The sequence below is a fragment of the Acartia tonsa genome, chromosome 11 (assembly GCF_053477335.1).
Source record: "Acartia tonsa isolate MP-2025a chromosome 11, ASM5347733v1, whole genome shotgun sequence".
Lineage (NCBI taxonomy): Eukaryota > Metazoa > Arthropoda > Copepoda > Calanoida > Acartiidae > Acartia > Acartia tonsa.
The window spans coordinates 9,465,822-9,479,871 of NC_137270.1; the positions used below are offsets into that span (position 1 = coordinate 9,465,822).

The following is a 14,050-nucleotide window of genomic DNA, read 5'->3' on the forward strand; positions in this document are numbered from 1 at the left end:
CTGTCGCTCTGATCCCTCAGAATAAAAAGACCGGATGTCCCTGAAAAGCCACCAAAATTGTGATCCAGCTATGAGAGAAATAGTATATAATTCTTTAGAATTTACAGTCAAATAAAAAATTTATGTTGCACCATAGCAAACAAAAAAGGAAAAGTTATATCCAACAAGCGAAAAAATCTAAAATAATATTTGGAGGGCAGGTAAAAAGGTCGTCTTTTCTTATAAATGATGCCCCCCAACGACAGCTGAAAATTACGTATAGGTTTCGTGACTATGGTTAACTTCCTGGACAGCAGACATAGTAGTTGACTGGACAACAGCCTCCATCACACTTCTTAGGACAGTAGCCAGGTATATTGCAGGTATGTCTCTTCTCTGAATAGATTTTTTTGTTACTAGGATCTAACACCAGATAATCATGTTCTACAGGGTCATTCAAGAGAAATACTTTTTAAAAACTTTATTATGCATATGTAGAAAATAAAACAATTATGCAAAAATGCTTTATATATTTGGAAAACCTATTATGAGACGTTTTTTCAAATATTTAAATTATTATTTCAACAAATTATGCCCTACAAACCGGTTTTTCCAAAGGCCTTTTTTTCGACGATTTATGGATTTAAAGGTTGTGCAAAAATACGCACATTTTTAAAATTCAAATTGCGCGGCTTTTGTTAATAGAAATATAATGTTACGCATACTGTTAGAATCGTCATAAGCTCTAGTTTTTGAAAATATAAGTAACATTATAAAAGCAAAGATAAAAAAGTTTTGTAAATGACTATATGCTCTATATGTTTTACCTTATTGTTACAAGAATCGTTATGCAAAGTTTCAATCAAAAGGACTTTTCTAAAATGTCTAACTATAGATGTGCTAGGTAATTTCTTTGTCATTGTTATTTTGTCATATGTCTTTTATCCCTATAAAATATATTTGGTTGCCCAAACATTATCCATGCCAAGCTTGATATATAATTGTCCTTGGTAAAAAAGATTACCTTTGACTATATAAATTATGACTGAGTGAGGTGATGCTTTACTGAGATGCAGTGACATATGACAGATTTGATTAAAAGCTCAAATAATCTAAATAACCAAAAAAATTAACAATTATAAAAAAAGTTTGTGATTCTGCTGACAGTTTACTATTTGAGGTGGTTCGAAATCACTTCGAACAAGCTAAAAAAAGGTATAATAAGAGAAAATGGAAGAAAATTTTTTTTTTTTTTAATGGAATGTCAAAAAAGTTAAAATGGCATGTTTTAAATGGACGTTCGGACTTTCTGGTAACGATTATTCAGTCGCTAAGCTTTCTAATTCGTACCTAAAGCTGTAACAGGAGCTAACGGACCTAATCGTTACAAACGGACAGACGTACAGAACATAAAATAGAAAGCTTCGCTTTAAAAAATGGACTATAATAATAACATGAAAATAACATACACATTTTCAAAAGTCGTCTTACTTGTAAAAAAAACCAGTTTGATGTTCTGGCAATGACAGCTGCTAATGAAAAAAACGTTAGGCACAACACATGCTCTTAATAAAATTCATTACGAATAGAAAAAAAATTATGCAATTTCAAATTTTATTTTAAAGTATATTTTTGGTTTTATTACCATATATTATGCTTGTTATTTCTAATGAAAGTCTTTTGCTCTTTCAACTTTCTTTGATCGTGGACAAATAATTTTATTTTGTTAAGTTATAAACCCCTAAGAATAATAAAACTAGTTTTAATCTTTCAGTTTTTCATTTTAATAAATTTGCAAAAATCTTAAAAATAAATTGATAATCCTAAAATTATTTCTAACAAATAAAAGTACTTAATTTTTCGTTTGTCTAATTCGTCTATGGATCTGTCCCTTATAAGGGGAATTTTTTCAAAGTTCCACGCTAGCTTTAACCATAAACCTAAAAATATCTTAAAAATTTATTGTTTTACTTTTTTACATTATTTTTCAAAAAAAGACATCAATTAAACTTTGTATAAAAGCTGATTTGATGTTGGGATGATGAAAAAAACATAGGTAGGAAAAAGGAAGGGGGATAATACACAGCTGTTTATTTAGGTTGCCAAAAAAATATAAAAAAAATATTCATAATGTAGAATTTTTTAGTGTAAATTAGTACAGAATGTACTTATTTGTTGTTAAAAAAGTATTTTAATATTTGAGTCAATGAAAATTATATTATTAATTTTTTTTTGACAACCATGGATAACAGTGCAAGGAGATCAGCTGCTAGTCACAGCAGAGGCAGGGCAGAGCAGCTGCTAGTAGCAGCGCGAGCCAGGGCAAAGCAGCTACTCTACATTGGACAGTCAAGGAAGGAATAAACTACTCAGCTGTCAACTTTGACTATTCTTTTCACAAAGGGTGAGGCATTTTAGCCCATTTTTGCCCAGTGACAATTTAAAAAAGGCTTAAATAGCAGAAAAAACCATTTTGTATAATAAAATTCATGTAAAAAAGTTTTTTCCCCCCGAAAATGTGATTTTTCAAAGTATGATATGTTTAGAAAGTTATATATATTATATCCACCTAAACGTGCCAAAACCTCGCAAGACACGTTTTTGAGGTTATACAAGAATATTTTAAAACTAAATTCATGCCTTAAGTGACTTTTATATTTAATTTATGTTTTAAATTGTGTATTTTGCATGAAACTTGTGATAACGCTGCGAAACTTGTTTCAATAAGGTTGATAAAATTCATAAAAAAGTGAAGCCTAACAAATCTAACAATGTCAGACAAACGACCATAACAAAATATAGAGTATTAAAGCATTTGATAATATATGTAGATTTTTATTTCAAATTTAGTCTTCATCTTCGCGTAGTTTACCCTAGTCGATAAAATAGAATTTTCTCCTCAAGATGGGATCATGGAATGAAAACGATGAAGCGAGTTTCGTCGTAATTTCATAGTAGATTTTCTCCTATTTCTAACCCCAGCGGTGGGGGCCAATTTCCTAACCCCGCGGTTTGATCATTAACATTTATCTACCTAACCTACCTTGTTTATATTATTTTTTTCAGATAGAAAAGGAATCTAGCAGTATTTCAGCCTTATAAATTTACACTATTTGATTAGTGAGAAAGTATCAAATAGATACCTAGTTATTCAAATTAGTTAAAACCCCAAATCAAAGATGGCGTGCGTCACGTTGAAGAGGAGCCTGGATTTTGACCCGCTGTACACGTCCCCAAACCGTACCAACAAACGGCGCCGGTGTATGCCGATGCATGTCACGCCAGAGAAGAAAATGAGGTCAGTTTTGTTGATGCGATATTATTTTTTTTCTAGTGTGGCTACAAATCCGCTTGAATAGAATTCTGAAAAATGATGTATAGCATCGTATTACAGTCAATTGTCCACGAACGATGAGATAATAAATATAGGAATAATTCCTACCTACCTACCAGGTTTAATTTTATAATTTTTCATTTATGCGGAAAGCTGTCTATAATACGATGCGATAATCAACTATTATAAGTAGGGTTGGCAATCCGAATCCGGGATCCGGAATCCGCCCAATTTTTGATCAATTTTGGAATCTGAATCCGGAATCAGTTTTTTTAATAGCGGATTCGGATTATTAATTGGTAGGCTATAATTAGCGTCTTGAGTTTTTTCTTTCAACTCCATCTTCTTGAAGGCAAAGATTATCATCATTATAATCTTTTAAAATCTGGTTCGATTCTCGAGAGTGAATTATAGAGAACACCAAGAACATTAATTTTTAGGACATATTTACCTAGCACTTAAATTTTTTTATTTTTTAATAGTTCCTTTTAAAATATTGCTAGAATCCGCGGGAATCGCCATTTTTTGGACGGATTTTTTTAAGAATCCGAAAGAATCTGAATCCGGTCCAAAAATTTGACGGATTGCCATCCCTAATGATAAGTTGACAAGCTTCGAAATTAATTTTTTCATTTTCTTAACGTATAGAAACATCTACACTTTGTTTTATAACTTAATTTACTTACTTTATCATCAAATCATGATTAGTCCACAGGAGTAATTTTGTTTCTCATTTTGGGAAATGTATCAATCTATCGTTCATTGTCATAGCCCCGACAAAGAGGTTGAACTAAGTAAAAGTATTGAAATTTCAATTATAAGTTACAACAGTCGCAATATTTACTTTTATCCGAAGTTCGAACTTGCTTTCTTGTTATTAAGACGAAAGGTTTAACCTATGCCCGCCCTATAGATGTAGTAGAAACCAGTGTTCTGGAGCCGGAGCCAGGAGCCGGGAGCAGCAACATTTTTGGTGGAGCCGGATCCGGAGCCGTATTTTTCGTTAAAAACGGCTCCGGCTCCGGATTAGCTAAAAATGATTTTTAAAAGTAATATCATAATTTGGCAACGGTCTATTTCCATATAATAAACTGAAAAACTATTGTTACTTAACAAATAGACACACATCCTTCTACTTTTATATAGCTTTAATCAAATAAAAGCAAAATATTTTATATTATTTATTTTATTTTATCAAATTCAATAATGAAAAAAAATTGATATATTAATTTTAAGGTAGGAGCAGGAGCCGGAGCTGGAGCCGCATCAAAATTATACGGCTCCGACACCCTGGTAGAAACTACTGATACGGAAAAATATGTGGTTCACAAAATTCAAGTTTAAATTCATTTCGTGCAACTACCTATTTTATATCTGGGGCCATTTACAAAATTCTAGTATGTATAGGTAATGTAAATTAAAAGATACAAATTCTAGAACAATAGATTAATGCTTTATCTATATTTCTGCAAGTCTTTATCTCCTCTTCACGTCCTTAATCCGTTCCCGTTTGATTATACTTAATTTTTTTAGGGGAGAGGGAGGAGAGGCTGTGAAGCCCCCCAGCTGTTTCAGAGAATCCAGTCTGACCCCAGAACAGATTGCCAACAATCTTAGAGATGAAATTAAAAGGATGAAGAAGCGAAGACAGATTGTAGGTAAGCTGTTTTTAACAATGTTGTCGGTATTCATAGATTTTTAATTTTGTCCTAATTCTCGAACGAAGGTCTGTCATTAAAACTTTCTTTTTTCGCATGCCATATACGTTTTCATAAAGCGATAGGTAGTTATTTCTGTTTTCATTCCATTATTTGTAGAGAATTAAAACTTGAAATTCCTACTAAGAAATGTTGAACTTTTAAATGTGTCAAAAATGACATGACGATCAATTTAATGAAGCCTAAACGTTTTATTTATTGTCTTTGTTATAATGAAGTAAATATGTCAATTGGTGTCCTTTTGTATATCTTCATATAATCTAACAAGTGGATATTAATCAATTCTATACTTATGAAATTATCTCTTGAATAACCAGGAATGTATATTCTACATGGGATCCCCTGCTCAGGGGGGGGGGGGGGGAATAAAAAATAAGTGGTTGGAGGGAAAAAAATGTAAAAATTAAGAAAACTAAAAACATTTTTTCCATTTCCCCCCCCCCCTCCTTGGTGAAAACAAAAACAAAAAAATGTGTGGTAGGAGGGATAAAATATAGAATTCTTTAAATATTTTTCCATTTCCCCCCCCCCCCCCTTCTTGGTGAGAAAAAACTAGAGGGTGAAAAAAATAAAAAAAATTGTAGCAGGGGAATAAAAATAAAGGGGGGGGGGGGGGGGAAATGTGGTGACTCGTCACACGACATACCAGCAATTTTATTTTGGATGCTACTCCCTTAGTTTTAGAGATAATTGGATAAAATCTTTTGGGCTGGGTCACTAATTACCCCAACTAGTGGTATCTTTAAAAAAAAAACGGCGGCGGGACCGCCGCTCCCGCCGTCCGCCGCCGTTTTCCGCCGCCACCAAAATAAATTTTTTTTATTGCATTTCTCGCCGAATTAGGCAATTTGGAATCATTTGAGACCATGTTATTTTTTTCAAAAAATTTTCCCCTTACAAGCAACCCTGCGGGGGGACTTGGTCATTTTTTTCAAGGTATATCTTAAATACAGTGCTACTTCTGTGCTTTTAAAGATATTGAAACAAAATCTTTTTAGGTAGGTCAGTAAAAAATATTTAAATAAAAAATGGCAGAGGTACCACCGCGGAAAATGGCGGCGGGACCGCCGCTCCCGCCGTTTTCCGCCGATACCAAAAAAAAAATTTTTATTGCATTTCTCGCCGAATTAGGCAGTTTAAAATCATTTGGGACCATGTTATTTTTTAAAAAAATTTTTCTCCTTACAAGCAACCCTGCGGGGGGACTCCTGTGCTTTAAAAGATATTTAAACAAAATATTTTTAGGTAGGTTAGTAACAAATGGCAGAGGTACGGCCGCGGAAAATGGCGGCGGGACCGCCGTTTTCCGCCGCCACTGACCCATCAAAAAAGATTTTGTTCCAATATCTTCAAAAGCACAGGAGAAGTACTGAATTTAAGATATACCTTGATATACGAAAATTTGAAAAAAATGACTTAAGTCCCCCCGCAGGGCTGCTTGTAGGGGGAAAAATTTTTGAAAAAAATAACATGGTCTCAAATGATTTCAAATTGCCTAATTCGGAGAGAAATGCAAAAAAAAATTTTTTTTGTTGGCGGCGGAAATCGGCGGCAGACAGCGGGAGCGGCGGTTCCGCCGGTCCCGCCGCCGTTTTCTTAATTCAAATATTTTTTACTTACCAACCTAAAAAGATTTTGTTTCAATATCTTCAAAATCACAGGAGAATTACTGTATTTAAGATATACCTTGATAAACGATAATTTGAAAAAAATGACTAAGTCCCCCTGCAGGGTTGCTTGTAAGGGGAAAATTTTTAAAAAAAAATAACATGGTCTCAAATGATTCCAAATTGCCTAATTCGGCGAGAAATGCAATAAAAAAATTTTTTTTGGTGGCGGCGGAAAACGGCGGCGGACGGCGGGAGCGGCGGTCCCGCCGCCGTTTTCTTAATTCAAATATTTTAAACTTACCAACCTAAAGAGATTTTGTTTCAATATCTTCAAAATCACAGGAGAATTACTGTATTTAAGATATACCTTGATAAACGATAATTTGAAAAAAATAACATGGTCTCAAATGATTCCAAATTGCCTAATTCGGCGAGAAATGCAATAAAAAATTTTTTTTTGGTGGCGGCGGAAAACGGCGGCGGACGGCGGGAGCGGCGGTCCCGCTGCCGTTTTTTTTAAAGATACCACTAGTTGGGGTAATTAGTGACCCAGCCCAAAAGATTTTATCCAATTATCTCTAAAACTAAGGGAGTAGCATCCAAAATAAAATTGCTGGTATGTCGTGTGACGAGTCACCACATTTCCCCCCCCCCCCCTCTTGTGCAGAATTAACACCCCTGTGAATAACAAAGGAGAACTAGATTATTGTCATGATCTCAATAACAAAGTATTTTATAATTTAGAAACATCTTACTAAACTTAACACCATTTCATGAGATAGATATTGGAAGCCAAATTTAAATGAATACTACAAAAGTGTCTTGTCCTACTAGCTCTATGTGATAAATAGATCCAAAAACTAAGAAATTAGCCAAACACACACTATCCCTAATAATTGTAACATTATTTTTAGAACCTTCATCCCCCGGATCTGCTCCCAGCTCTCCAGAGCCAATGATGGACACAGATGGACTCCAGGCTGCAGCTGCATGCTCCAGTCCTAGCACTAGCACACACTCCAATCAGGTATTATCATTGACAGAAAATGATTCACAAATATCAGACCCGCATCGATAACTAACTGAAGCTTTCTCAATGAATACAAACAATAGTTTGAATTCGTCAGTTCTTTAATTTAAACTAGCGGCTTCGCCCCTAGCCTCTAGGGGCTTTGCCCCAAGAGGTTTGATTAAACCAATTTTTCGTATTTTAGATTTAAAGAAAATTTTTTAAAAGAATTCATTTTGGGGGGGGGGGTAAATTTTTTTTTCGGGGGGGGGATAGTCGATCCCACTATTTTAATTTTAGTTTTAAAAAGAAAATTTTTTTTTTTTTTTTTTTGAGGGGGGGGGGTATTTTCATTTTTTGGGGGGTTGGGGGTGTCCCACCCCCCAAGAAAATAGTTATCAACCTTTCTGGGACCTATGAGAAGCTACCCTGTAAAGGAGAACCCTATCGGTTCAGCGGTTAGCGAGATCCTTCGCTACAAACAAACAGACAAACAAACAAACAGACAGACATCGTTCTACTTTGTATTATAGATGGATCACCTGATTTTGTTGCACATCTGTTCTATAACTTCTGTGTCTTTACGTTCATCTGGCTAACATATATATTACATAAAAGAATTTGTTTTTCAAGGATGAAGTGTTACTTACCTCTCCTATCTTTTAGTCAAAAACTTGCACTTATAAATACTAAACTTCCCTGTATATTGTAAAATGATCGGTGCAAACTGTTTGTAGACATAAGCCGGCAAACAGACGGATATCCTGTTACTTTTGTAAATCGGATAGTTGGAGTAAAAAAATCTTGAAATTAATATATCTGTTATTTTTCAGTTGTCTGCTACTAGTTGCAGTGATGTAAAGGAAAAGCCCATATTCACTCTCAAACAGATGACCCTTATCGCTGAGAGAATGTGTAAGGTATCGTCCTTGTTTTATTTACCGAAGCAAAGCAACTCTATAAGCTAGTTAAAAAATGCAAAATCTATTTCTGTGATATATTTCCGGTACCTGTACCTGACGTATTGAATAGTTTAAGGTTTAATTTGGAAAAAAAATAAATTATTTAGATTATTTTTTATTTGTTAATGTTTACTTTGCCCGTAGCCATATTTTTAGAATTGAAATGTATTTTTTTTCTTCAGTTTATTCATTTTTAAGGGGGAGGGGATGCCACCTCTTGTAAACAAAAACTAAAACATAAATGAATTCGACCAAGATAAGTGTTTTTTTAATTTGGTGCATTCTCCCCTCCACCCAGTCTTGTTTTTGATAACCCAAAAAATCCAAAATTCACCTTTTTTGTCTACAATTTTGTAATTTAAATATTTTTGCAGGAGAGAGTAGAACACGTTAGACAAGAATTTGAAGAAATCCTCCAACAAAAACTATCTGAACAGGTTAGATAAATGTATTTCTTACCTATAGCACTGCTACCCTTTTCCTAATTTGATATGGAATTCGTAGGTTCAGTCAAAGGGTTTCTGAATAAATGTGTGACTAAAGGGGTGTCCCATAGTGTAGTGGTTAGCGCACTACGCTGTGGTTGGGAGAAACCGAGTTCAAGTCCCCACATAGACTTTGCACTTGGTTGACAAATGCTGTCGCAATTTGTCAGATTATGAACACGCAACCTTCCCTTAGATGCCCTAGGGTTGTTAGGGGGGAGATTTGTAGGAAGTTAGGATTCTACAAATCAAGCAGCTCTATCCATGCTTTCCCTCATCCATGCTCCTCGTATGAGAGTGCCATTAATTAGGGTGGCTTAATAGGGAACACCTGCCAAAACTCTAGGCCAGGGTGATGTAATAATTGAGTAGCTTCCACGAAAATTGCGGGTCAGCTTGTAATGTAACCTAGAATACAATTAGCTGTGCGCGAAGCTTACCAATCTAAGATTGGCCAAAGGATTCTCATTTCCAGTCTCCGTGTGCATCTGAGTCCTAACTTCAGAGAATCATGGCTACAACAACAACTAAAGGATGTTGCATTGTTGAAAATACAAAGGTTTTTTTTATACAAGTTCATCAGCCTTTTAGCCTTTTTTTAACCTTGCATCGGTTTTGTTATTGTTAACATGCCAGTTTACAAAAATTAACATTTTTTTTACTATGTCTGTATGATGTTAACCGTCGTTGTTAATAAAAATTATCACTAAACTCAAATTCCCTTTAAATCATTTTTTTCAATTAGGTACCTAACAGATTTTTAATTGATTTCAAGTTATTCTTTTAAATTCTATATTTTCCTAATATATTGGGTGGATGAAATTGTCAGCTTTTTAAAAAAAACTTTTATTGTACCTAGTTAAAATATTTTTTATTTCAGTATGATTCCTTCGTGAAATTTATCGACCATCAGATTCAGAGAAGATTTCAGGAATCACAAGTTCCTTCATACCTTTCATAGGTTGGTCATTTATTATACATATAGAGAAATAGAATTGTAGACGGATTCGGACAGAGTGACGCCCTAATGTTAGCATGATATGTGTATAGTGGTATGAATGAACGTCGGTTAACAGAAAAGACAGATATATTTTAAGATACATTTATCGGATCATGTTGCCGGTTTCGTCGTTTTTTCACAGTAGCCTTTCTCCTATTTCTAGCCCCTGCGGCGGGCTCTAGCCCTGTGGGGCATATTTTCTAACCATGCGGGGCAATCATTGACATTTACTTAACCTAACCTAACCTAAAATAACCCTTCAAAAGCTACTGTGAAAATACGATGAAACCGGCAACTTCGTTTTCTTTCCATGATCCGATTTATCAATGGACATCAGGGTTGTCATTTTGGGCGGGCGCTTTTGGACGGGCAGTTTTGGGCGGGTGGTTTTGGGCCGCCCAATATAAGGTACTTTCGGGCAGTTTTAGGCACCCCCCTTTTAGGGGGAGAGAAAAAGGGGAGGGGGTTAAAAAAGAGGGGGGGGGCCTATTTTTTGGGTGATATCCTTATATTAAAGTAACAGGATGTGTGTCTTTTTGTTTGTGTGTCTGTGTGTTTGTACCGTAGGATCTCGCTAACCGCTGAACCGATCGGGTTCTCCTTAACAGGGTAGCTTCTCATAGGTTCTGGGAAGGTTTATAACTATTTTGGGGGAGGGTACCACCACCCTCCTAAGAGAAATCGCCCCTAGAAAAAAATACACTCTCCCAAAAACTTTTAAAATTTTTTTTTTAAACTAAAAATAAAAATGGGGGGAGGAAACCCCCCCCCCCAATTTTTTTTTCTTTTTAAATCTAATATAATAATAAAATTGGATTATCAAATTTGACTCTCCCCTCCTCAAGTGCCCCTAGAGGCCTCTAGGGCCGTAGCCGCTAGTTAACTATATAAATTAGTAAGCTTTTTTGTATCTAGAGAAGGATTTCGCTAACTGCTGAACCGATATGGTTCTCCTTTCCAGTGGAGCCTTTATAGGTCCTGAGATGGTTTTAGGCTATTTTATTTCTAATAATAAGTCTAGGTATGGTTTTAAGCTATTTTATATCCTTTTTAAATGCTTTTTACGACATTTGCCCAAAAAGGGTGCCCAAAACCACTTTTGGGCGCCCAAAACCCGCCTAAAACCCTTTTGGGCAATTGGGCCGCCCAATATCAAAAAAAGTGCCCAATTCGACAACCCTGATGGACATACATCTTGAATAATATTTTTACGATTAATAGCTAGTTAGGTAGATGGATTGATAGATGATATATTATGATATGTGATTAGTGATAGGCAGATAGTTAAAATGGCGTTTTTAATGTTCTAAATATATTTCCAGGGGGTATATATTCTGCATATTCTTACCTAGGGGAAAACTCAAAGAAATATGTTGGGTAAAAAATTAATAAGATTAAGAGAAGTAAAAATATTTTTCCATTTTTCTCCCTCCTTCTTCTTAAAAACTAGAAACCAGGGGCTAGAAATAAATTCGGTACCTAGATTATATTTTGCAGCAGGGGAAAAAATGAATCTTGTTCAGAATATACACCCCTGCATATTTCTTACAATAACAATAATCTTAATTTAAAGTGTATTTTCAGGTGTCAAATAGTAAACGTGTTATCAATGCCAAACCATACATCAACTTTGATTTACTGAGGCTAATCCGTCACCCAACAAAGAAGAACAAAGATAATTTCTACAAAAGTTTTAACTTTTTATCAAAATAGACGAAATTTTATCAGTGAAAGCAAATGTAAAGTGATTAAGATAATTTTACGGTTGAATGGTCAGATTATAATCATTAAAGTAATTGGAAGATTTTTTAAGTTAAAAAAAGTGGCGGATTTTTAAAACCAAAAAACTTTGAATGAAGTGATATTATGGTGAGGTTCTTGATATTTCAAGCTTGTTGATTCAAACAGACAAAATAATGTAATATGATAAAATATCTTCAGTTAATATAATTCTTAATTTAGAGTTATTTAAGTTATAAGACTTGTAATATTATTATATATTAAAGTGCGAGCGAGAGGAAGAAATACATAAACTTAATAATATCGTGATTTTTATCGTCTTAATATCCTTTTCCATTTTTGATTATAATTTTTACTCCTTGTAAAATTGAACGATATCTTTTTATCATAAGCCTCCCTCAAAGATTTCATCAAATTAAAAAATCCTGTTAGATTCCAACATAATTGGCGATTAAAACCTATGTGTAATTTCTATTCAAATAGTGATTTATTCAGGGGTGTAAAATAATAGGATTTAAGTCAATAATCTTCAATTTAAAGTAGATATTTTCAGTTAAAATATTTTTAATAATTTTTATCATGAACAGTGTACTGTACACCCCTGAACTATGTTAAAATAAGTGCCAGAAAATAGTCGCAGTAATAAGAAATTTACCCAGTTTTGAAAACATTTTTAAGGTTCAAATTATTGTTTTCTAATTTTATGATGTTGATATGTAACTATTAAGTTCTGTGATCTTTTTTAGTAAAATTAAAATGGAGAAAAAAAAATGCTTTTATAACATCAACCATTTGAATCTTAAAAAAGATAAAATTTGGAGTAAAATTTTTTGTGGCTAATAATTTAGTTATTAAAAATGTCTTTTTATATTTTTTGTTTATTTTTAAAGGTTGCTTCTTCTAATAAGTTTGTCCTAGTTTCAATGAGAAATTGTATAATAATGTAAAGTCAAAGAAGAACCTTTAATCATTATTTTGATTAATATTCATGTTTTTTTTATAATTTGATAATATTCGTTATCCTAGCAAAATTATTCAAAATTTCCAAGTAATTCATTCAGTCCTTGTTAGATTAATCTGAAAAATTTTGGCAACATTTCATTAATGTTGTTTTTTTAAATCAAAAGTTGATTTTATAGTAAATAAATATTTTTATCACATGGCTATTATTGCGGTCGATTAAAAAAAAATGGTTTTTGGCCATTAGATTAAACTCGTTACCATCTTGTTTCATGATTAATTTTTTTGTGAAAAAGGCAAATTAGGTCCTCTTGGATCTTGCCTCTTAGCAACAATTTTCTGTCATGATTCGAGTTGAAAACTTGTTTATGGTATATTTTTGGAAAAATATGTTTTTTGTCCTTAAAATATCCTTGATTTTTTTTATTAATATTAAGTAACTTTATGTATGTAATATTAGGCATTAATTTAAGTCCCGATTTATATGTAACTCATATGTATATTTATTTCCATTTTTTGCATTTTAGATATCAAGAACAAAAAAGACCATTTTTTTTTTACATATTTAAATCATATCAGGTTTGGCGTAAAATATTTCTTTTATTGTTAAGGAAAGTTTTTCTGTTTCATTCCGTTGCTCAAAGAAAAAATTGGAAATGTTAATTGGTAAGTTTTTAGGTACCTATCATGTTTATATTCTTTTGTATTTTCAAAATTTTATTTGTGTCCTAAAATAAGTTATTTACCTATTATTTATGTAAATAATAAGTATTTTTTATTAAAATTGTTGCGCCCTATTTTTCGGTTTTTTATCATTTGATAAAATAAATTTCGATGTTTAATACATGGTATATTTAATCTATTTATAGCACAGCTACTCTATAATCTATTCTTGTTGGACTGTCCGTAATTTTTTCTCATTAATTTTGAAAAAGCTAAGTTTTATTTTCTCTGGTTACTAAATTTTCTGCTTCTGTCATGTAGTCCTGAAGACCTCTGAAGCATATGTCTCCTAAAATAATCCCCTTGTGTGTGCCGCACTTGGCTGGTCTTATTCTTGATAGTATTTTAGATGAAATTTCGGATCATGGAAAGAAAACGACGTGGGTTTCGTCGCTTTTTCACATTAGCCTTTCTCCTATTTCTAGCCCCTCATTAATCATTAACACTTACCTAACCTAACCTAAAATAACCTTTCAAAATCTACTGTAAAAATGCGACGAATCCCGCAACTTCGTTTTCTTTCCATGACC

The 14,050-nt window shown here is 33.4% G+C and overlaps 1 protein-coding gene across 3 annotated transcripts; it reads left to right on the top strand.

Moving 5' to 3' along the window:
• Window positions 1–2,891: 2,891 nt before the first annotated feature.
• Window positions 2,892–13,641, top strand: LOC145331429 (akirin-2-like). Of its 3 annotated transcripts, none has more exons than XR_013883727.1 (8): window positions 2,892–3,277; window positions 4,847–4,971; window positions 7,556–7,668; window positions 8,484–8,570; window positions 8,987–9,049; window positions 9,978–10,058; window positions 11,682–12,515; window positions 12,646–13,641. XR_013883727.1 is itself a non-coding variant. In XM_080176072.1 (7 exons), the coding sequence occupies exons 1-6, from the start codon at window positions 3,159–3,161 to the stop codon at window positions 10,056–10,058; spliced, it is 588 nt and encodes a 195-aa protein (XP_080032198.1). In that variant the 5' UTR covers window positions 2,892–3,158; the 3' UTR covers window positions 11,682–13,641. The 3 variants fall into 3 exon arrangements, 1 of the variants encoding a protein (XP_080032198.1); XR_013883728.1 differs by having other exon boundaries at window positions 12,686–13,641; XM_080176072.1 differs by having other exon boundaries at window positions 11,682–13,641.
• Window positions 13,642–14,050: the final 409 nt, after the last annotated feature.

Bases quoted from the DNA above. Each gene is read 5' to 3' on its own strand.
- LOC145331429 (XM_080176072.1), top strand. From the start codon at position 3,159: ATGGCGTGCGTCACGTTGAAGAGGAGCCTGGATTTTGACCCGCTGTAC. The intron at 8,571-8,986 runs GTATCGTCCTTG...ATATTTTTGCAG, and splicing joins TCGCTGAGAGAATGTGTAAG to GAGAGAGTAGAACACGTTAG. The intron at 9,050-9,977 runs GTTAGATAAATG...TTTTTATTTCAG, and splicing joins AACAAAAACTATCTGAACAG to TATGATTCCTTCGTGAAATT.